The 24,185-nt window shown below is 38.8% G+C and overlaps 1 protein-coding gene across 5 annotated transcripts in view; it reads left to right on the top strand.

Annotated features, from left to right (window-relative positions):
• The window catches only part of SCEL (sciellin), a 73,069-nt gene that overhangs the window by 33,843 nt on the left and 15,041 nt on the right, over positions 1 to 24,185 (top strand). For 3 of the 5 annotated variants that reach the window (XM_060769467.2, XM_060769466.2, XM_060769463.2), the window contains exons 8-16: positions 1,743 to 1,808; positions 3,600 to 3,653; positions 5,247 to 5,285; positions 7,066 to 7,179; positions 15,317 to 15,385; positions 16,698 to 16,757; positions 18,422 to 18,481; positions 19,168 to 19,227; positions 23,930 to 23,986. In XM_060769467.2, coding sequence (XP_060625450.2) covers positions 1,743 to 1,808; positions 3,600 to 3,653; positions 5,247 to 5,285; positions 7,066 to 7,179; positions 15,317 to 15,385; positions 16,698 to 16,757; positions 18,422 to 18,481; positions 19,168 to 19,227; positions 23,930 to 23,986 — 579 coding nt within the window. The remainder of the gene's footprint in view (positions 1 to 1,742; positions 1,809 to 3,599; positions 3,654 to 5,246; positions 5,286 to 7,065; positions 7,180 to 15,316; positions 15,386 to 16,697; positions 16,758 to 18,421; positions 18,482 to 19,167; positions 19,228 to 23,929; positions 23,987 to 24,185) is intronic. The other 2 variants (XM_060769464.2, XM_060769465.2) reach the window with 2 other exon arrangements.

Below are 24,185 nucleotides of genomic sequence, written 5' to 3'. Positions count from 1 at the left end.
TGTCATGAGGTCCGCAGCTCTGCTTTTAGCCATGAGAACATAAAACCAGCTCAATAATTTTTGGAGATTTTATAATCTTGTTAGAAGTCATAACCTTTTGAAAAATGATGCCATAACCTCGTGGTAAAAGTATGACCTGTTACAGTCATAACCTTTTTGGAAAATATACACGCAGCAGAGTTTCAGGAGTGTTCTTTTTAGTTGCCCAAAAACATATACTCTCTCTAAACTATGTATTTGCCTTTAAATCATGCTCTCAAGAGACAAAAGTAAGCAGACTTCTTTAAAAGTAACATAGTTGGTTTACTCTCAAACTTCATGTATTCAGCATACAGGTTCTTTGCCTGTCAATCCAGTTACAAATAGATTTGAAGTGGTTTCTCTGTGTAGGTAACACAGGGCATCTTTCTCACAATCAAATAGTCCATAGTCCAAAGCATCTCTCCGTTTTAATAGAGTCTCTATAGTCTGTTTCAACTAACTTCTAAAAACATACATCTGTTTCTACTGAAGTCTCTAAGCATACATGTTAATGAAGTCTAAAGCATACATATTCTAAAATGGAGTCTGAGACCTGAACAAGCTCAGTTCTGATCACATGATCTGCAACCCCTCCCACAACAAAGAGTTAAGGTAAAAATGCAAACCAATACACACATATAATACTGTAAGCAATTACATACATAACAAATAACTAGTGGAGGCTTGAGAAAGTGGCTATTTCCAACAAGAATTGCATTTGCAGACCATTTACACTAGGCTATCCCCAATGCAGCCAAGTAGAAGTAATTTAAAATAAAAAGCCCTTCTGCCATTGTAAAAGGTAGCTTGGTAAACATTTTAAAACAGCTTCAAAATTTAGAGGGGGCAAAGGAGGAGATCCTAGTAAAACTGAGAACAGTGATGATTTGTAGTAGCAATTAAACTACTTAATTGCTTGCTACATTTTATATATTGAAAGGACATAGGATTAGCACTAGGGACAGCCAAGTTCAAATCCCAGTTTGACTATGAGATTTGTCTCTAAACCTATCCATTTCAGTGATTGTTGTTTTGAATTTGAAACGAGGAAGGGATTCTTGGAGGAAAAATTATCTCTAAATGTATCACGTATAAATGAAACATATAAAATAGTGTATATAAATGAATATATATTCCTGTAAACAATCTGAAGTTCTTTTAACAAGAGATGGCAAGAATAAACTTGGGAAAGTATGCCTGCCAATCATGGAAGAAATGTTCTGATTGTAGGCTATTATGCATACATGAACATGGAATAGCCGTGGGGTTTCCTTCTCCTTCACACAAAATAGCAATCTGAGATAGAAAATGCTGGAGCCACTGAACAGGAATTTATTCTCATAATGTCTCAGTAGGAAGACAAAAACTCAGGAAAATATGCTGACAAGGTTTTCATGTTGTATTAATGAAACCATGATTCTGGCACCAGATAAGCTCATTTAAATTGTCGTTAATTTGAAATGGAGGCCCAATGAGACTTAAATCACCTGATAGGATATGTTCTTGAATACAAATGCGGTGGTAGCTAGTAATGTTGATTCTGATTTGAGATTTAGTCTGAATTTTACAGGAGCTTTCCAGGGTGCTGAAACCTCTTTAAAAGCTCATTTAAAGTTTGCATTAAAACCCTTCTCTAGCATGGAAACCATTAGACTCCAGAATGTGAAATAGTCTGTGAAATAAGCTTTATTTTAACTCAATTGTCTTCTAACATTACATAGGCAGTCATGGATGCCTCCCACTGTCTCAAATCAGAAAACCACCAAAGATGATGTCGAACCAAAAAGGTAAACACTAGGATATTATGAAAATTAGTATTTTATTCTCATGGTCTAAAAATACTTTTAAGATGTAAATAAGTGAATTCAATAAATGGTCAACTTTTGTGCAATTGCTGCTCATTATATATTATGGGGAAGCTCTTGCATCCTCATATCATCAACAAGAATGATTCTAATTTTAGATCCACAGTAGAATTATGCAATGTTTGTAAATACAGAGAAAGTCCCCTAAATGGACTAAACACTGCAGACAAAAATGTGAAATACATGCATACACGTTTTGGGTTCAATCAAGTTAAATTGATGTGCCCAAGAACAGCCTGTATTTGCAAAGACTTTGCTTCATGGTGTGTGTGTGTGTGCATGTTTGGAATGGGTTCTGTGAGTGTAACTGAACACGCCTTGCTAATAGTCAGGGTGAAATACTACTACAACCAGGAATGTCCTATGTATGGACAGAGAGCTTCTGTGGTGGAAAGTGTTGACAGGGAGAAAAAGCTCTCCCATTCAGAAGGCCACCCTGCAAGTATAGAGGGCACTGAAAATGAATTGTAAAGTAAAGCTTTATACATGTTCAGAGTGCCAATGCAGGACTAGCATTTGCTGATACTTCTCTAGATTATTATCTTATGCTGTCCAGTTGCAATCCCTAGACTTTACTTGTGAGGGGAGGGTGAAAACAACCATCAAAAGATGGTCATAGAGCAGTGGTTCTCAACCTGTAAGTCCCCAGGTGTTTTGGTCTACAACTCCCAGAAATCCCAGCCAGTTTACTAGCTGTTAGGATTTCTGGGAGTTGAAGGGCAAACATATGTGGACCCAGAGGTTGAGAACCACTGTCATGGAGTCATAGAGCTTGAAGAAACCACAATAGCTATCCAATCCAACCCTCTATTTTGCAGGTGTACACTCCTGAGAGATAGCTATCCGCCTCTGCTCTAAAACCTCCAGAGAAGGGGACTCCAACATACTCTGAGGCAGTGTATGCCACTATCAAACAGCTCTTACCACCAGGAAGTCCTTCCTAATGTCCTTCATTCAATATCCCCTGTGTCGCCCCCCCCCCCAAAAAAAACTCACCTGAAGAGAGTTCATAACAAAAGCAGTTGCAATGTTTTTCCCCTGCTGCTAAAACCCACAAGGCTTTGCTATATCAACAATATTTAGATCTGTCTTATTGTTTGAAATGCTACCAATTTTCCATGCTATTTTTGAAGATTCAAATAACAGATGATGATTATTATTATTATTGCCAAAATTGAGTGTGCATTAGTTTTGATGGCACATTAGAATTGCACACATAAACCCATCTGTATCATCATGCAAGAGATTCCAGCTGGGATGGAGAGAGAAGCAGCCACTACCTTTTTATGGCCACCACCTTCTTCTCACTAAGCCTGACAGAGGCATGCAGCTTCTCAACAGCCTTTTCATGGCCGCCACCACCTTGCATTTCATTTGACATCAAATTCTTTTTTTTTGTAATGTGCACCTTTATTATTGAGGTGAACATTACCTTCAAAAATGATACAGGACAGATGGGAGGGGTGGGAATTTATGTACCCTTCCAGATGTTAATGGACAACGTGTTCCGTGCTATGTTGACTTGAACTGCTAGGGCTTGCAGTACATAAAAGAGTTGTATGGTCGCATGACCACCCATGTATAAAGGATTACTGAAATAATGCATCTCAACAGCTTTGAACTTTATGAACTTCATAAACCTTTACACTTCTGAAATATTTTTATGCGCATCATGGAAATTAATCCATTAATTGATCATTTCCCTTCATACAGGCAATCCTGGACCAAGTCAAACACTGCCTCAGGAATGGCTGTCAATAACAAACCGTAAGGATGAACACAATGCTTATTTTCAGGATTCCCCCCCCCCCCCCCGAAATAATATTAGTGACTATTTCACACATTGCATTTCCACGTGTATGCCAATTTTATTTATTCAGGCTACACTTAAAAATAAGCAGCCCAAGAGCAGCAAATATGAGTTTGTGCACCATATAACTACACTCAATAGCTGAATTTCCTAAACACATCTAATCATTGTTTTAAATCTGGATTTACTGCCATGCTATGGATGAAATAGCCCATAGGTGGACTGTGAATGGCTTGGACAGTAATGACTGAAACACAGACATTGTCAGTGTGTCAGTAGGACAAACTTGCATGTCTAATTATCAGATGGGAATTATGATCCAGGATCATTTGGTGGACCATGGTCTCAATACCTTCCAGTGACTTCCTTGCTAGTGGGATAAAGAACACAGGCTTGGAGCTGTCCAAAGCATTGAACCTGATTTGGAAATAGAGCTTAGCAAGTTGGAAAGATTCTTCACAGTTCACACTAAAGAGTCACAAGCCCACTCTCATAGAACGATTTAGCAGTTACCATTGATCCTGCTTAAACACTTCTGTGCTTTCTCATTATGGGAAAAATTGCCTTGAACCCTTCATCCAGACCAAGCCCGTAGCCAGGATTTTGATTCGGGGGGAGCGGAGTTTGATTCAGGGGGGGGGGGGCTGAGTCTGAGTGAAAGAGGGTCTACCCTAGCAAACCTTTTGTATCATTACCCCAATACCCCCATGCATATGGGATATATTGAGCATGGTGATCAGATCGTGATATGAATAAACATAACAGTTTAAATAATGTACCAGTAAGGCCTTCTCGCGGTCCACCCAGAGAATTTCGGCTACATGCCTGATCCAGACAATAGCAAAAAAGGCAAAAACTATTCTATTTTACTCCCAAAGATCCTTTTAATTACTTGGATTACAGCTATGTTGTAGATATGCTTCCCCCTCTACACACATGTTTAAAATGTGAAAAGGACATGAAGTTTGTATTTTCTTCCTGTTGTCTTCATTTTGTGTTAATTTTGCTTGCATTAATTTATGGATGATCTTCAGGAGCAGACTACAGAATTAAAATGCTCTCAGTTGTTTTCCAAAGGATATCAGAGTTGTTCTTCAGTTCTGTGCATGATGGATATGTGACTACCAAATGCTCCCCAAAACCAGAACTTGGAAAAGTTACTTTTTGAACCACAACTTCCAGAATTCATAGCCAGCATAGTGACTGATCATGATGTCTGGGGGCTCCAGAATTACTCCATGCCATGGATAGTGCATACCTTAAGGTCATCAGATTCCATCTGAACTTGGAAACTAACCAGTGTCAGCCTTCATTTGTACTTAGTTGGGAGACTACAAAAAATCCCAGGTGCTGTAAACTATATTTCAGAGGAAAGAACCGGATAAACCACCTCTGGGTATTCCTTGCCTAAGAAGACCCTATGAAAATTCACGGGGTCAGTGTCAATGAAAGGCTACTTGAAGGCACATGCACACAAAGCACACACACACCACCGAGAACAGCATTTAATTGGAATTCATTGTTTGTAATTATTTTCTTTCTCTTTATAGAGTTTCTCCTTCTCCAGACAAAACTGTTGGACCAAAGATGTATGTATTCTCTTTCATTTCCATATATTTAGATTGATTCTTGGAAAGAGTGTTCAGATCAACATATGTTATTTCTAATTAAATGAAAACCTTCAAAGGATGACTATAATGATAAAAGGGAACACACAACTCTCCAGATGTTATTGTTCTGCAATTTTGATCACCCCATAGTATTTGTTATATGGCTATGGCTCATGGCATTTGTAGTCTAGCATCATCTTGAGACCTAGATCAGTGGCTGGAAAAAGCAGATTTACTTTCTGGCTTATTTTGGCCACAGTCCTGCATGCACTGTCATCAGAATAACCTCTGTGGAACTCATTGTGACTAACATCTGAATGGAAAGGCATAACCTTGTAAACTTAATTCTTCTTTAGTACTATTCTTCTATTATGAGCTTGTGTTGGGGCCCTGGAACTGTTTTAAGATGGTGGTTGTGGACCTCATTTCCCCACATATAGCTCCTACATGGTGGGAAAAACTTATTTTCCCTATCATTCAAACATCCTAAAATATGAAAACTCTTATAAGTTCACATAGTAGCGTCCTCTATGTATTCAGTGAAGTTCACTCCTGCCTGGGATAGGTTGCAGGCAGCCTTTATTATTCTTTATAGAACTCTCTGTCTTAATATTTCATCATGCTTGTTCATTCACTACAGAGTATTCCCAATTAGTCTCAATTATATAGGAATCTTGGTGGTCAAATTATGCTGGAGGATGGGATGCTTAGCCCTCCAGCCTAGCCTTGTTTTTTCAGCCTTCCCACATAACCATTTCCTGGGGTCAATAGCTTCTATTGCAGAGGGTCCCCAGATGTTTTAGCCTTCAACTCCCAGAAATCCTAACAGCTGGTAAACTGGCTGGGATTTCTGGGAGTTGTGGGCCAAAACACATGGCGACCTCATAGGTTGAGAATCACTGTTTTAGAAAGCATCCACTAAGATTATGCACAATGTACACTGAGTCTGAACCACACCAAAAATGTCCAAAAAATGTTAGAATGCTAGAAAAGATGATTGAATATCACAGATGTTCCTAAAGACAGGGGAAATAGAGACTATCTTACATTAAAATAGTTGTAATAATAGCATAAACATAACAACTGAAGCAAAGTGGCTATAAAAAATAGTAATTACCAAAGCTTTTTGGTTGTGTGCCATAACGTCATTTCCAGCTTATGGAGACCCCAAGATGAATCTATGATGGTTTTTACTGGCAAGATTTGTTTTTCTACTGCTTCTTCTGGGGCTGAGTAAGTGTGACTTACTCACAAGCACCTAATGTGTTTCCTAATGTGTTTCCATTCAAACCCCGGTCTCTAGAGTTGTAGACGACATTCAAACCACTACTTCATGCAGGCTCTCTACTGAAGTGTAGCTAATTCAAAACTTGTAGTTTAGTGAGGCACTACCCCTTTTAGACAGAGAAAAATTAAAATCCTTCTAAAACTACGACTCCCATGACTCCATATCATTGAGCCATAGCAGTTAAAGTGGTGTCAAACTGCATTAATTCTACTAATTCTAATCTATAGTCCAGCACTCATATCGTTACACCATGCTATCTTTCTTGGGTAGGATCTACTCCCAGGTAAGTAGTACATGGGTGTATTATCTTCATTCACACACACTCCACTCCAATCCAATCAACAGGATGATTTTCTTGTAATGGATGTGCAATTATTGATCAGTTGATTTCCTAACCTGTATTTCTCCCCTAAACAGGACATAAGGTTATGCTAGTTGTCTAAAAAATAAATATTGCGTTTTGTTTTCCAGGACAATCTACTCCTCGGAACCGATTGCATCTCCAAAAGAACCAATTGCATCTCCAAAAGAACCGATTCCAGCTCCAAAGCCAAATGTTGTTGCAAATAATCGACCCACCACAAGGTAATGAAAGCTGATATAGCTGATGATTAGCTCTTCTTGTGGCACTAATGGCATGGTACAAAGCAGCCAAAAACAAATGCACCACTGATTTCAGATAGAGAGATTTAGGTTCAAACAGTTGTAATAACGCAAACAAAATCTTTTGCATATCTCCTTTGATGAGATCCCAAAATCCAGAAAAACTAGACATTACATATACATGTTTGCACAAAAACCTGGATAGTGTGTGTCTTTTTCTGGGCAAATAATATTGAGAGTAAGTGTGATCTAGTGGTTGAACATTGGACTATGGCTCTGTACTATACCATAGAAGCCTACTTGGTGACTTTACATCAGTGGTTCCTAACCTTTTTTTGACCAGTAACCTCTTTGAACAGGGACCACTTTGACCAGGGACCACTCTCCAACATTCGTACCACAAAGGTTAGAAATCAGTTGTTGGTCAACTTTAGATTTGGTTTGGTTATTTGGGGTGCTGATTCAGAAAATTGCATTGGATAGACCACATCAGCTCTAGTTTCTGATACAGAAGATATGCCACCCAGTAGTCTCCATCTGCTGGCCTACAGAAAACCATATTTAATAATCTAGAGCTGATGTGGTAGTAGTAATCTTTCGTGGGTCAGCCTCTTCCCTCCCGACATCCCTGTTGCCTCAGCACTATAAGAGGATTTCACGAGACCAGTCACTCTTGTTGCCATGTGGTTTTGAGGCAATGGTGTAGTAATAGTGAGGCTGCAAACCATATTTTTGTTCTTGAGGACCACTGCTGGTCCATGGACCACAGGTTGGGAACCACTGATTTAGGCACTCTCTCTATCTCAGAGAAAGACAAAGGCAAGTGCTCCTTTAAACAAATCTGCTCCACCTACCCACCCATTCTCTTCAATCCCAGATTGGATTGCCTTAGGGCAGGGGTGTGAATGAAACTCATTTTCACCAAGGGCCACATCAGCCTTATGGTTGCCTTCAAAGGGCCAATTTTAATTATAAGACTGTATAAATGGAACTATGTTGCCCTGTCATTGAAAGCCTCACAGGCCACATAAAGAGACATGACAGGCCAGATTTGGAGATTTGGCCTGTGGGTCTCACATTGGACACGTGCTTTAGGGTTTCCATAAGTTGAAAATAAAACCTGAAGGCACACGACAATAACGATTGAGCAGGGACTGAAGTATCACAACACACAAAGAAATAAGAGAATAAACAAAAAAGTGCTGTGTATAGAATAACTATCAAGGGGAAGGCAGACTCTTGTGGCACAAGATTTATGGGCATTTCCTTTCCACATTTGGCTTTCTTCCTTCTTCAAACTCTTCTTGGAAATCTGCATCTTCTGGCATTAACACCGAGGCATAAGAACCAAAATTTAACAAATAAATGATATCCCGTTCCCCCAAACATTTTGGAATTCCCTTCAGGCATAGCACCTTGTATTAAATTATTTCTATCGTTGAGGTTTATAGTGGTGCAGGATAAATATTACTTATTCTAAAATAAATATTATTGAATAAATGTACATGATAGAATCACAGAGTTGGAAGAGATCTCGTGGGCCATCCAGTCCAATCCCCTGCCAAGAAGCAGGAAAATCACATTCAAAACATCCCCGACACATGGCCATCCAGCATCTGCTTAAAAGCCTCCAAAGAAGGATCCCCCACCACACTCCAGGGCAGAGAATTCCGTTGTTCCACGTCCTAGTCTCCAGGGCAGCAGAAAACAAGCCTGCTCCCTTTTCCCTATGACTTACCTTCACATATTTATGATCATAATATCGCCTCTCAGCCTTCTCTTCTGCAGACTAAACATGTCCAGCTCATAGGGATTCATGGTCTCCAGACCCTTTATCGTTTTAGTCACACTTCTCTGGACACATTCCAGATTGTCAACATCTGTTATTGTTATAGTTCAATGTAAAGTAATGAATGGGTCCCTGGATTCCCTCCTGATGGCTTTGGTCCACTTTGCCTTGATTTGGATCCTAGATATGTCATTGCTTGATGCATGATTTCCAACACCTTTTCAGATATCTTTATTGCTCGGATACCAAATTTTGCAACCTATTTTGGAATGCTATGGAATAATCCAGGAGCAAGCTTTGCCTCCTCTCGTATGAAACTTTGAGCCCTGAATTATTTCAGGAAGACAACAATGAGCCGGGGGAGGATTTCTCTTGTCAGGCCTGGAGATCTTAGAGAATAAGATATTGACGAATTAACTTGGGAAAGCAGCTGCTGCTATCCACTCGCAAAGCCTTGCTTAAACCTTTCCTAATCCCTTTTCCTTGTTCATTTCGCATTCGCCCTCCCCAGTGGGTCTTTATTAGCATATCAAGCATTTTGTTCCTGTTTCACCGTTGGTGGAGGACTGTGGCAACCATCTTTGACTGCGCTCACCAGTTGCTATGGCAACCTCGCAATATGGCTTATTCTGTGTCAGCATCTCAACGATATGCAGCTTGGAACGCTTAATTGGGAACAGTCTTTCTTTTCACTGCTGGAAAGACATCCCTGAATTGACACTTGATGGGACGGACCTCCCACCAACAGTTGCCAAGGGAAGCTTCGTAATTAAAACTCAAGCACACACATTATATTTAGTTCTGAAACATGATTAAAATAGAACTCATTTTTGGGGGTGGGAATAATATAATAGATGTTGTAGGGAAATGCAGGCTTGCCAGCCACAGTGAAAGCTTAAGCATCTTTGCTAGGGAGCTTCTGTAAAAGAAGACAAACAAACTGAATATATATATATATATGAATGACCAAGGCGATGAGGAGACTAAGGTAGTGGTGGTGTGTGTTGCTGAAGCTTGACTTTTAAAATGTTTTTACCTGAGGCACTTTTTAAAAGGAGTAACTCATTACTTCAACCAGAATCCTTTCTTCCAATATCTTCAGCCGCCTTCTTCTGAGGTAAATCTTCTTCTCAATAAATGGACTTGAGTCTTAATTATAAAGAACTGATCAAGGAAATATTTATTCAAGGATTCACAGGTGTACAAAGTTTGATGGTTTTCTTGTATTCCTTTAAATGTTGTTACAGTTGACTTTAGTTAACACCAATACTTGTAACAGTTTCCAATATAACTCTCAGTATGGCTTTTACTTCCACCAGACTGTTTTTAAACTTATTTCACTGCAAAATATCTTCCTTTTCTTAACTGACAATTCAAGGCCCTGGCTTGCCTTTTTCTCCCTTCAGCTATCCCCACTGAAGTTATGGATTACTACTGGGGTTTCTTTTTCTCCTTACTCATGAGCTAATTGCTAATTTAAACAGGTCCAATTGACACTCTAAACACACAGGCTGAAGACTTAAATCCCTTGGTTCGGTTTCTCAACACACCAGAACCAACTTTCCTCTTTGGTTTTCTCACCAAAGACTGGCTCTCTCTTCACCAGTGGCATTTAGCTCTGCCCCTTTTGCTTCTACCTGGAGGCCTACGTCACTATGGCAACACATTATCTAAGGCAACCACAGCAAATGTTGGCCTGCACCTATCATATCACAACATCAATAAACACATTAAAAACAGCTTCATTACAGCTTCCTTTCCCATCTATGCAAATGCTTATTTAATCTAGAAATCACCATACTGAGCAACTCAAGAGATTTTGGGCAGACTGTAAAGCAGGCATGGGCCAACTTGGGCCCTTCAGGTATTTTGGACTTCAACTCCCACCATTCCTAACAGTCTCAGGCCTTTTCCTTTCCCCCCTTAAGCGGCTGAGGGGGGAAAGGCAAGGGCCTGAGGCTGTTAGGAATGGTGGGAATTGAAGTCCAAAACACCTGAAGGGCCCAAGCTCGCCCATGCCTGCTGTAAATTCTCCTTCATGACTCTATTTAGTTTCCTAATCCTTGGCTCCCATTTGTGGCCTAGCCTTCTGTGAGGTGAATGTTAATCAGCCTGGCTCTGTCTGGTCAACGTCTTGGCACAGAGGGAGACTCCCTCCTGAATTGGAGCAAACGCCCCGTATAAGCTTCATTTACTGGCTGGCTCATAAATTGCCCCATGAGGACTGACCGGGACACAAATAGCCTCAGCCCTTCCAAAGCAGACGGTCAGTGACGTATGGAGGGCACAGGGACAGGAGGCAATCCTCTTTGGCTTTGACAATAGATTGCCCTTTTCCATTGTGAACTCTTCCACTGGAAAAGAACATCAGCATTGCCACTTGTTTTGTTTTTTGTGTGTTTACGTCAACATCCTTATGCAAATTGCCCACATAAAGGTATGATTCCATTTTGAATAGGCTAATAAGAACATAAGAAGAGCCATATTGGATTTGCTCCATCAATCTCTACGCAACGTTCTCCATGCTCAGGACAAATATTTGTTCTGGTTGCTTGCTGTTTGTGTGGCAGTAAAACAAATTAGAATGGATTTAGAGTTGCTTGCATTGGGAATCAACCAGTCATAATCAGTTGGACATAAGCAAGTCCTAAGTGACATAGATTTCATTGATTTTGGTGTGCATACTGAGAGCTGCATCTATACAAGTGGTTCCCAGTTTTTGGTCCTCCAGGTGTTTTGGACTTTAGCTTCCACAATTCCTAACAGCTTGTAAAGTGGTTGGGATTTCTGGAATTCAAAGTCCAAAACAATTGGAGGACCACCTTTGGTCTTCCAGGTGTTTTGGATTTCAGCTTCCACAATTCCTAACAGCTCGTAAACTCGTTAGGATTTCTGGAAGTCAAAATCCAAAACAACTAGAAGACCAACTACTGATCTGTATTGTAGGATTATTTATATATCATCTCAAAAGCAAACCAAGGGCACGGTTGTAATGTATTTAAAAACACAAAGTTTTACAATTTGGCATTATACTAAATATCCTCTGACCAGTAGCTCGCTACTTGGAGTGCTTCTGGTGTTGCTATAAGAAGGTCCTCCATTGTGCATGTGGCAACCAGAAGCAACTTGCAGCATTGTAGGATTAATGCAGTTTGACGCCACTTTACATGCCATGACTCAATGCCATGGAATGAAGGGAGTTGTAGCTTGGTGAGGCACTGGCCCTCTTTAGTAGCAAAGGCTAAAGACTGTCAAACTACAACTCCCAGGATTCCACAGCATTGAATTGTGGAAGTTAAAAAGGAGTCAAGTTGCATTAATACTACACTGTAGATGTACCTTAAATCTGGATCCAAGCCACTGAAATATTGTCTTAAATTAAATTAGTAGTCTCAATTAGAGTACAACCACAAAACTAGAATGGGAATTGGACCCATCAATATTACTGTGAATGGTGCTGATCTACTCTACTCTAGACCTAACATTTGGTCTAAAGTACAGTAGTTCAATACAATTCACAGAAATATTTTGCATCTAGTTGCCATTCTGATTTGGTGGTTGTACTCTAGTTGGGACTACCAATTTGGATTTAAAGTATCATTTGCTTTAGTTTTAAAAGACGTTTTTATATGTCCTTTCTAATGCTCATGTATCTCATACATTACCTTCAATGCAAGTAACGAACATTAACTCTGAGTACATATGCATACAATTACACTCTTACTCATAATGCTTTGACTACATCTAAGATCAGTAAAGAGCACGCCACTAACAACAACATATTCCTGAAATGCATTTAGTAATCATTGTTCATGTTCATGTATTTTCTGCTCTCATTATATTGATGCTGAAGCCTTAAACATTTACTCTGTCATAGCTATAGGTTATGCCCCTTTGTTCCTCAAATTTTCTGTGTGGTATGATCATATTCATCCTCTTGGTAATGGTGTCCTCAGCAAATAAACTTCAATTTGGGAGACATTTTGCCACTGATTTTTTCATTGTTCTTTGTGATTGAATTGATATTTAAACTTTCTCCAGATTTTACAGAGATGTTTTTAGCATTGCCCCTTATTGATGATGAGCTGCTATATTGCCAACTCAATCAGCATTAACTTTTATTCATGGGAAAAAGAGACACTTTGATTTATTTGGTGGAACAGCAATGCTGGAGAGTGATTGTATTTCATCTAGAGTGCCTGGCTTAGACATTGAGATACTGATGGTTGGGCGGCATGTTCATATATCTCAATTGATGATTCACACTGCAGATACTGTTCCCCTTGCCAATGTTACTTTTCTTGATCTTGATCCCTAGATGTTTCATTTATGGTTTCAGTCATTTGGATGATCCTATTGACACTTGGCATGTCTAAAGGCCAGTATCCGACAGAAGGTTCAATAGAGATTTACTGCTACTTCTCTGGATGATCTACCTAGCTGGCCAAACACATTTTCTGCCTGTAGCAAATGACATGTTGTTGTCTCCTCTGATCCACAAGAAAAAGTCAGCTATATCAGGAGCTGAACTATAACTCAATCCTGGCAGCAGGATAACTTCCTCTGGTATATCTGAGAGCATCAATAGCACACAGCTGCCTATTTCAAGCCTCCAGTTCATACTTTGCTGCAACTTTTCGTGTGAACTAGACATATATGTATCAGTACTGCTATAAGAATGAACCCTGTGGCAGAAGACTATCTTCCTTTTCTGTTGGCTGGCAGGCAAATGGCATGTAAACCTACCCCTCTATTCAAGACTTCCACAAACCTGGAGTGTGTACCCACTCTTAGAAAAGTCCTTTTGCAGTATTGGGGAGTCAGTTTCAGATTCGTTTTATTTGGCTATGCCACAATGTCCCTTACTTAACTCTGTATGAATACAATATGCCTGCTAAAAAGAAATCAATGGCAACCTGATGCTGAACACTGTCCCTTCCTCTTTTGTCTGTTTAAGGAATATTATATGTTTCTAAGTACAGTAGGCCTTCCACATTCACTGGGTTAGGAGTGCTGTTTATTTCACCCAAGACAACATCTTTCCAGGAATCCCTACCTCCTCCAGGCTGATTCAATAGCTGACCATAGAATCATACTGGGTGACCTAACATTCCCAGAGCAGTATCCTATCTAGGAATCTCTAGGTGCTCCCGTGCAACTCTGTGGTCAACACCTGGCAAAAGTTGTCCATATAATGACACTGCCTAGAGAATTGTTAATGCCTAGAGAATTGTTAATCTATTAGGCCCTATCTACAATGACTATTAAATACTGATCAAACTGCACTATATGGTCAGCGTTGACTGAAATAATTCAGCTCAATGCAGTTAAATTGCATTATAGGAATCTACACTGACCATTTAATACTGTTCAATCTGCATTAAATGGTCAGAATAGATGGGGCCTAGCTATCTCTAAGGCTTCCAAAGGTTAACTTCCAGGGGGCACTGACCATAGGGTCATACTTTAGGACCTAGAGATTTGTAGGAAAAATATTAATCAAATCTGCATATAATCAAATCCTCAAAAGTTGAACCCATTAGTGTGGGGAACTGATTGTACTCTCACACAAATAAAAATGCATTGTTTATGTATGTTAGTAAAAGACTGAGGAAAAGATTGCAATTCATGCGTAACATCACCATGACCCCAGAAAGTGAACCTGGCTATGACTTATCTCTATATTTAGATGCTTACTCCTGACCCGATGTGATCAGGAGCTGGCCTGGCTGTTTTCTGGCAGACAGCCTGATCTACCTTTTCAAGACTCTTTCTAAAAACATTCCCTTGAGACATAGGGCTTACCATTACTTCTCCCAAAGTATGAACTTAAAATTAATTTTTTCCATGTAATCCTATAAATTAAAATAAAATGCAGACATGAGTTCACTTTGAACTTTTCCTTTTTATCTACTGCTAGACTTTAACATTTTTAATGGGTTTGGTTTTAACATTTTTGTTTATTTACCAATGTATTAATATATGGCATTAAACTGTTGCCTTTGTAAGGCCACCCTGAGTTCTTTTCATGGTTGAGAGGGGTAGGATAGAAATGTGGTAAATAAATAAATAAATATTATAGTAAGTCTGTACATTTTAATATTGAGAAACTTCTTCCGGTTTTGTTGCTTGCAGGTTTTTTAAAGGGGAAAAAAGTAAGAACCATGAGAGCTTTCCTCATTAATAAATATCAGATTGTCCCAAGATTTACTTTTTTTTAGTTTGTCTGGAAAATTAATAACAATTTCACTATCTACCTAATGTCTAATTGTGTGGGGTTTTTTTAAAAAAGTATTTTTGTTATTTAAATCTATTTTACTTGTTTTATAGGCAGATATCTCCATTGAAATTAAATAAAACGGATGGTAACAGATCTCCAACTACAGACAGAGCTGGGAGGTATTTACTTATTTATTTACTGTATTTATATCTTGCCTTTCTCTACCCCAAGGGGGACTCAAGGTGTCTTACATATGGCACCTATACAGTGTCTAAAAACATACAATGTTAACTTAAAAATAAATTGGATTAAAATTAATACATATTCAACATAATTAAAATACATTCCAATGTTAAAAGGTATAATATGTTTATAACTATATATCCATATTATATTATTTATTATATTTGGATGTCATTTTAGAATGAGAATAAATGATCTAGATTAATGCCAAAGAACAGGATCATATCTGGACTGGACTGATTAGAAGTTTCAGTTTGTCTTTTCTGTGCAAATGTTAGACATGATTTTTTTCGGCATAGAAAATGCTCTTTTCTGTGCAAGGAACCCATGTGTGATTTTTCTTTCACATAGTAAGTTCTAAATTACAGCCTTTTTTGCCTTGTGTAAAAAAATATTTCTGCATGGAAATAATATTGTGTGTGCAGAAAATATCTTCTCTGTATTAAAAATCCAATTGCAGAAGAAATTCTAGGCTACAAATAGTCATTTGTAGCCTAGTCAATAGTCAACTGCCATTTTTCATGCTTTCCTGCAACTGAATTTTTAATTGAAATTTCTTGTTGCTTCCTTCAACAATAAAAGTAGCTGAGAATTATACTGCTACTTTATAATGCAGTCTTTTATTTTAACTCATAGACAATATGAGTTCAAGTGATCTGCAATCAATGGGTTGGTTCCATTTCAGAGAACCTGAAATTTATTCCAAAGAGAAGGATGTTGGAATTTATTGAAATGAGGAAATACACCATCATACAAGAAATTCACATTTAGTTCATTTAATTTTATTTTTGGTTTTAGTCCATGTCTTTCCTAATTCTGTGTGTCTGGATAAAACACACTTGATTCTATTGACAGAATTGCTCTTTTAAAGATGGGACATTTCAATATTCTACACTGTATTAGAAATCTCATTGCAGCAGCCACATGCTATTGTTCATATCTTAAACATTGATGCCCACAGTACAAGTTTTATATTGTGTATCTTAATTTTGTCTATTTAGTGCACTAGGGTTAACATAAAGCATAAGGGATATTTACAAAGGACAGCATGTGTCTAAACATTTCAACATTTTCTTTGTTCAAAAATTAAATCTAGCTTAACAATAAAATTGCCATAAATATACTTCAATTTCAGCTATAAAGATGCCATGCGCTTTATATATTTTGGAGATGAAATTTATAACGCTGCATACTTGACCTCTGAAATATTTCTCTAATTCCTTCTTCTATTGATTTTCATCTCCAAAGAAACCAAGACTTGGAAAACCTCATTAAAGTCAAAGCCAAAGAGAATAAAACCAACCAGAAGTAAGACCTTGTTACCCTATTTATTTTCAAAGATTAATCTATGTATGGGTTATGCTTGCAGTGTGAAAAATAGAGGACTGGGAATAAAGATTACATGCAGAAAATTGTTCAAATGGTTCACAACCACAGTTGGAAGATCTGATAGTTTTCCGACAGAGAATGGCCTGCTCTTCTCCTAGGGGAATCTGAAAAGATAGGGTAGTATGCCACTATGACCACAAGGGTGGGGGCAGGCATGTGGGGGGGGGGGGGGGTTTGAGGGGCTTCAGCCCCCCCCCCCCTGAAATTCTCAGTGATAAGGCCTTACTGGTACATTATTTAAACTGTTATGTTTCTTGATCACTGTGCTCAATCTATCCCATATGCATGGGGGTATTGGGATAATGATACAAAAGGTTTGCCAGGGTACATCCTCAGCCCCCCCCCCCAATCAAATTCACACACCCCCCAAATCAAAATCCTGGCTATGGGCCTGGGTGGGGGCTACCCTATATACTAGTGTATAAGTTGATGTCATGTATAAGTTGAAAGAGGATTTGGGTTATGGATTTTGAGATGATCCATGGATTCTGCAAAGAGGGAAAATTCCCATTGCCAACTCAGCCCCCCCCCCTCCACCATTTTCCTATTCAGACATTCAAAAATAGGCCAGAAGTGGCACTACAGCAGAGAGAATAGAGGATGTCAGTGCTTCTTTTAGAGGTTCTCCTAGGACAGAGTAAGCTCTTGCCTCTATTGATCCATGGATAAGTTGACCTCATTTTGGTGGGTTAATTTTTTTAAACTAAAATTTCTATGCTTGTATACGATTATACCGCAAGGAGATCCAACCAGTCCATATTTCAGGAAATAAAGCCCGACTGTTCATTGGAGGGATAGTAGAGGCAAAGATGAAGTATTTTGGCAACATCATGAGAAGAAAGGAAAGCTTAGAGAAGAGAATTATGCTGGGGAAAATGGAAGGAAAAAGGAAGAGGGGCCGACCAAGGGCAAGATGGATGGATGGTATCCTTGAAGGGACTGGCTTGACTCTGAAGGAGCTGGGGGAGGTGACGGCCAAAAGGGAGCTCTGGCGTGGGATGGTCCATGAGGTCACAAAGAGTCAGAAGCGACTGAACGAATGAACAACAACAACAACATACGAGTATATAGTGCAGATGTTTGGAGACTCCAAAATGAGTTAGCCTTCAGTCCCATTTCCCCCCAAGGACCCTTGAGAGAATTCCCCTTAGCTTTGGCTCTTCCCACTCCCCAAAGGCCACTGGAAGGAGGTGGTTTAGCTCACCTATCTCTTTCTGTCAAATATATGGATGTTGCACCAACTCCTTCTTGTCTATTTCTCAGCTAAATGTTATTGTTCATATCTTAAAGGTAGATGGAAACTGGTGTAAAGAATGATGATTCTGTGTTAAATACCTGAGGAAGAGGGCTGAGAAATATATGCTACTAGGAGACTGCTTATTACAACCAGCTAATACCAAACTATTTGTTCTAGCTGCCTTACATTTTCTTTGGTGAAAAATGAAACAACTAACATGGTCATGCATATACTCTAACTTGAGGTATTAAGATTCTGGTTGATGTACTTTGAATATGAAATTCTAGCTACATGATCTCTGAATTATATGTGTATTTCTTTCCATTGATTTTGTTCATTCTGGAAGAAACCAAGGCCTGGACAATTTCACTCAAAACAAAGACAAAGTTAAGAAACAAGACCAGAGGTGAGTCTCAGAAGGCTATTTTATTTCATTTATTTTGCAGGACCAGGCTTTGAGGAGAACTCAGGCAAAATAAGAATAGTATGACATTTTGAGATTCTTCCAGCAGTGTTCCCTTGCTGTGTTCCTGGAGCTCAGCTAGATTTGGAAACATTGGATTTAGATGCTCTCTTCTCTGCTGATTGTCCTCAATGAACATAGATATCTCTGTGCGTGTGCCTACAAGTTGCCTGCTGATTTATGGTGATCTCATGAATTTTTCCAAGGGTTTTCTTGTATAAGAAATACTTAAAGGTGGTTTTACCAGGTTTTTTCCTTTAAAATATAGCTTCCAGCAACTGGTATTCATTCCAAGCAGTAACCAAAGTTGTCTTTATTTAGTTTTCAAGATCAGATGGAATCTGGTGCCTGTAATAAGGTTCCATAGAATCAGAGATATACAGTAAATCATTAATATAAATATGGGAGTTGTTGCCCTTCTATAATCCTATCAGGGATTTCTAATACAATGCATAAACGTAGAGGTGATACAAATAGGTCAAAGCTGCTAGTGATCTTAAAAAGTTACATTTGTTGTATGAGAGTGGGCGTGAACACATAGTCTCTTTGCTGGAAATGGAAGTGGGTTGCTCTCCCACCTCACCCCCAATTTACCAAAAACTTCCTTTGTTTTTGTTTCACCTTTGAAGACACCAAGAACTGGATGATGTCACCCAAGTAAATCATGCATCTAATGGACACAGCAAGGGGTGAGTCTTGCAATCAAATTACTTATTATTATTATTATTATTATTATTATTATTATTATTATTATGTTTATTATGTTTATTTATATCCCATTTTTCTCTCCATACGGAGACTCAAGGCATTTCACAACTAAAAGCATTGCAATATAACTTAAAACATACAAGTATCAAAGCAGTATTAAACATCATTAAAAGCATATCAAATCACAGCAGCCCCTGATGATCTTAAAAACCTTTTTCTTTAAAAGTCTGCCTGAATAAAAAGGCTTTACTCTGCTGCCTAAAGGAGAGCAGGAAGGGGCCATTCTGGCTTCCCAGGGAAGAAGAAAGTTCCAGAGTCAAGGGACAGCCAATGAGAGAGAAGGCCCACTCACTCATTCCCTCCAACCGAGCTTGTGATGGAGGTGGGACTAAGAGAAGGGTATCTCCTGAAGATCTCAGGGCTCGGGTAGGTTCATAGAAGGAGATGTGGTCGGTCAAATACTACACTGTAATATAATTTCTAAACCAATGTAACTTCCATTATTGCCTCCTATCGATTTAGTTACAATGTGACTTCAAGAAAGATCTTAGTGGAAAGCTTAAGGTGAACCTATCAAGGGGTTTTCTTGGCAAGATTTGTTCAAGAGGGCAAATTACCTCCCTTTGAAGGCAACTATGGAAGGCTAGGGTAGCACATTATCCTCTGTAGAAGAACTTGGAGGGAAATACATAATTCTCATAAACAAACAAATAAAACATCCCCCTCCCTGCCCAAACCCCTTTGGGAGTATGTTATTCTGTACTCCTTTTCACCCCAGTTGAAACTCTTCCCAAGGAGCTGTCAGGATCTGAGAAGGTCTACTGTTTAGTAGTATAGAAGTGTGAGCAGGGGAAGGCAATTCAGATTATGAATGTATTGCAGATCTGATCTTTCAGAAGAAGAAAAAGAAGTTTACACCCAATTTGTGAGCACACCACCATGTCTTTCCCCTGCAAGCTTATTCTGCTCAATGGCGGCACTCGGCCATGAGTTGTTTAATCCATTTGTTCCTGAACCTTTGACTACAGTTATTGTTCTAATGCATCTAAATTGCTTTTTAAACCCACTGTATGGTTCTGATTTATGTGATAGCAGAATCTGAAAGTTGGCATTATGATCAAAACCAAACACAAGCCCCATCTTTATTTCAGCTGAATGTTTAGATGCTTCCTAGTGCTATTTCTTCAAGAAACAACATTACATATTGCCTTAGCTATGTAGCTTTTGTATTAAAGATACCCATTGAAGCCCCAATTTCAAATACTTTCAGTGAGGTATAGACCATGAGAATGCTGCAGAAGATAAAGGGTAAAACCCACTAAAGACTAAATGCACCAATATTAATGCTAATGTCAGTGGGACCCTCTTTGTTGGAAATTTGGACAAAAGTTAGCCTTCACCCAGGACTAGAACTATGGAGCCAAAGTGGCTTGTACTTGGTCTTCATTGTATATACTACTATGTACATATGCAACTAAAAGTAAGATCTAAAGATGGGACCTCTTAGCTAGTATTGGATAATACAGTAACTTTGCTTAGTTATTCAATATATAAAATTAGACTCACCTTTACCTCTATAATCAGGTCATAGAACAATGGCATAGGTGGTAAGCATCCCCTAAAAGCCGGTTGATTTGACCAAGTAATAAAGAAGAAAAATATCTTCCTACAAGCTTCCCATGAATCACTTTGGGCCAGTGCAAACTATGCAACTGTATCTGTTGCAATACTTCTAGAAGATATAGCCCAATGATGAAAACCTCAGTGGCAAACCACAGAAGTTGTTGACTCTTAGTTCCCATGACTCAAGTACTGGAGAGAACAATATGTTTTCCTACAATTATGGAAATTGCCAGTGAAAAGTAATGACAATATTGGTGAAATTCTTTGCTGTTACAGAACATTTTTCACACAAAATGTGTCCCAGGGCTGTGTCCTCCAAGAACATGGCGTGGAGAACAAAACTGAGTTCATGAGCTTTCCCTTTATCATATATTTATTATTCCGACACATATGTAGATATGGATTTCTTTACTCAAGAGTGTCCAAAAATATCATGAGCTTCATAGATATTCCTTTTAATGACAAAGTAGCCAGAGCATTAGCTATTCTTGCTGAAGGATTCTGAGTGTTGCAGTCCAAAAAGTAACTTTTTCCATCTGTGAGAACAGTTACATGGAATCATGTCTCTAGCTCATATACCTCCTCCTGCTGGGCCCTTCCATTCCCATCTTGTAAAAAAAGTGACACTGGATACAGACTATATTTTAAGTATTTTCAGAAATTATCTGCATGAGCATCAAACCTTATCCAGAGTTTGACAGGGAATAACAGACCTTGGAGGCAGGGAGATCTCATGTGCCAAGAAGTGTAGGACGGTTCTGCTCAATTTTTACATCATCCACACTATAGCTAAGAGTAATTGGGATGGTTGTGTGACCTCTTGATTCTCTGCTGCTTTTGCTGTATTTATGTTTCTCTTCTTGAAAGTATTGTCAGCCCAGGCTTATTGTATTTCAGCTGGTGTGACAGCAGTAATTTTTTGAACTTATTCCCCAAATATTCAAGGTTTCGTTTCACTAGACAGTTATCCTTTTGATACCACTCCATCTTAAAGAACCTGGGCTTTCTAATTCCATATGGTTGCTAGAATTCCCTGCCAGTGAGCTCCAGTGCTTCAGCACACTAAAAATCCCAGGATTTTTAAAGGGATGCAGCCATAAGCATTAATGTGGTGTCAAAGAACAATCTGTCTCTGCATCTGTGGTGCCTGTATCCACAGATTCAACTATTTGTGGCTTGAATTTTTTTTAAATTCCAAAATCAAATTTTGATTTTGCCATTTTTATAAGGGACACCACTTTACTAATCAATTGCATATAATGGGACCTGAGGATTTTTGAGTTTTGGTTTCCACAAAGGGCCATGAAACTAAACCCCAGCAGATATCAAAAGCCCAATTCATGGTAATTGTGTGATGTGAAAGGACAGTAAAATTTCCACAAAGGAAGTGAAAGAGACCTTACGTCAAATCCCCCCAAAGAATGAACGTTTTTTGGAGAGGTAGTCACAAACATTTGGAGGGCACCAGGTTGAAAACAATCAAAAATATTTTGGTCAAGGAATGGTCAAAACAATATTAAGGCGGAGGTTGCTAACAGGATTTTCCAGTTGTAAGACTATATCTACATATGTTCTGGAAGGTCATAAACATTTTTAGTACAGAAGAGATCACCTTTCAGTGCCTAAGCCATCCTTTCTGCCTGTATTGCTAACAACAGCTCAAGTGATGGGTCTGACATTTACTTCAGAAAGTCCCACAGATGGGTGAGCATATTTCTTAAACTCCTGCTTTTCTTCTCATTGCCTGGTTCCATTTGTTTGTTTGCCTATTTTTTTTAGTTTAATTATCTTAAATTTATTAAGATCTTTGTGACCGCTTAACAGCTTTGTGACTATCTGCAATGGTATCAGGGGTGACACGACTTGAGCCATCTCTCAAGTTTTGTCCTGTGCTGATGCGTGCAAGGAAAAGGGGATAACAGTATCAACACATTTGGATAACTGGTCCATTCACCTTGAAGGTGGTCTGCTGTCCACACTCTTCTCAAAATTTGGGGCTTCTCCAGGATTTTGGCGAAACTTCAGAACGCTCCCTGACTTTCCTTGGTCTAGGGCTAAACCAGTTCAATCTTGTTTACCCCACATTAAAGACTCAAGGCTTCATTAAGACAGCCAGGAGTGACCTCAGGGCCCCTTCAGGATTTGTGACCAGAGCAGATAAGCCCCACATCATTGCATAGACTTTGTGGAGACTACCTGATGTGAACATCTATAATTAACAAGGAAGCCTTCAGAGTCACCCTGGGCCTAGAAACAATTACTTGGAGCTCTGCAAAAAAAGTATTTCACTCCAACTCCTCTCTGGGGCATATTAATTGCACTGAAGTTTAATTATGTCTGATTATAAGTGACATTTTTAAGAACAAGAGAATTATGGGATTTACTCCCTTGATGTCATCATGTTGTTATTCTCAGACTTTCATAGGATTACTTTTTGGACTGGAACTCCAGTATTCCCTGGCTAGTATGATCATGGTTTGTGCTGACTCAGTAATCCTGGGATTTTGGGTTCAGAGAAATAGCTTGGCAGTTCTATTCTTCAGTTGTATATAAAGTTGTTTATGTTTCAAAAACCTTTCTAATGTTTTGGTACATTAACAATTAAGGACTTTGCTTGAGGTGTACTTCCCCCCCCCCCCCCCCCGCAATATCAGAAAGCATCACTGCTATGGCAGAGATTTGCCAGGCAAGATGCTTAGCATTTCCAGTTGCTTATGTCAGCCAAACAGAGACTGAAACATCATGGAATATATGCTAGCATTAGAGCTCTTCAGAAAACTTAGTTTTGATCATGTCACTCAATGAGAATACAATAATCTTGTGGAACATTTTAATATTTTAAAATCTTGGAAGAATGATATTTTACTGGAAGTATTAGTTGTTATGTAATTTAGGATAATATTTTGTACTTAACATACGAATGCCTTAATAGCTGAGAAGCCCTCGGATGATTACATCATACCAATCATTCTTACCTGTGACAAATCCCTTGCATTTCTTTTGAAGGTGTTACTTTTAATCTGACATTCTCTCTTTTTGATTTCTTTGTTGTTCTCACAGAGAAAGGAACCTAGATGACCCCATTACTGAGGAGAACACGGAAGAGGAAAAGAGAAGGCAATATATTTTATATTCTTTTTTCATTCTTTCCCCTGAAGTTATGTGTTGCTCAAGTTAAAACTGAACACTTCTCATGCTTGCAGAGGGCATGTGTTTGGTCCTGCACACAAAGCCATCCCCATTTCCTTCTATGCTGCCTTAACATCCAAATTGAAGACAGGTCAAGAGTTTTGTTTTAGCGTAAAAACAAATGAGT

Source organism: Anolis sagrei, chromosome 3 (assembly GCF_037176765.1).
Source record: "Anolis sagrei isolate rAnoSag1 chromosome 3, rAnoSag1.mat, whole genome shotgun sequence".
NCBI lineage: Eukaryota > Metazoa > Chordata > Lepidosauria > Squamata > Dactyloidae > Anolis > Anolis sagrei.
Note: the sequence above shows the minus strand (reverse complement) of the source record. Positions and strands in the feature narration are given on the sequence as shown.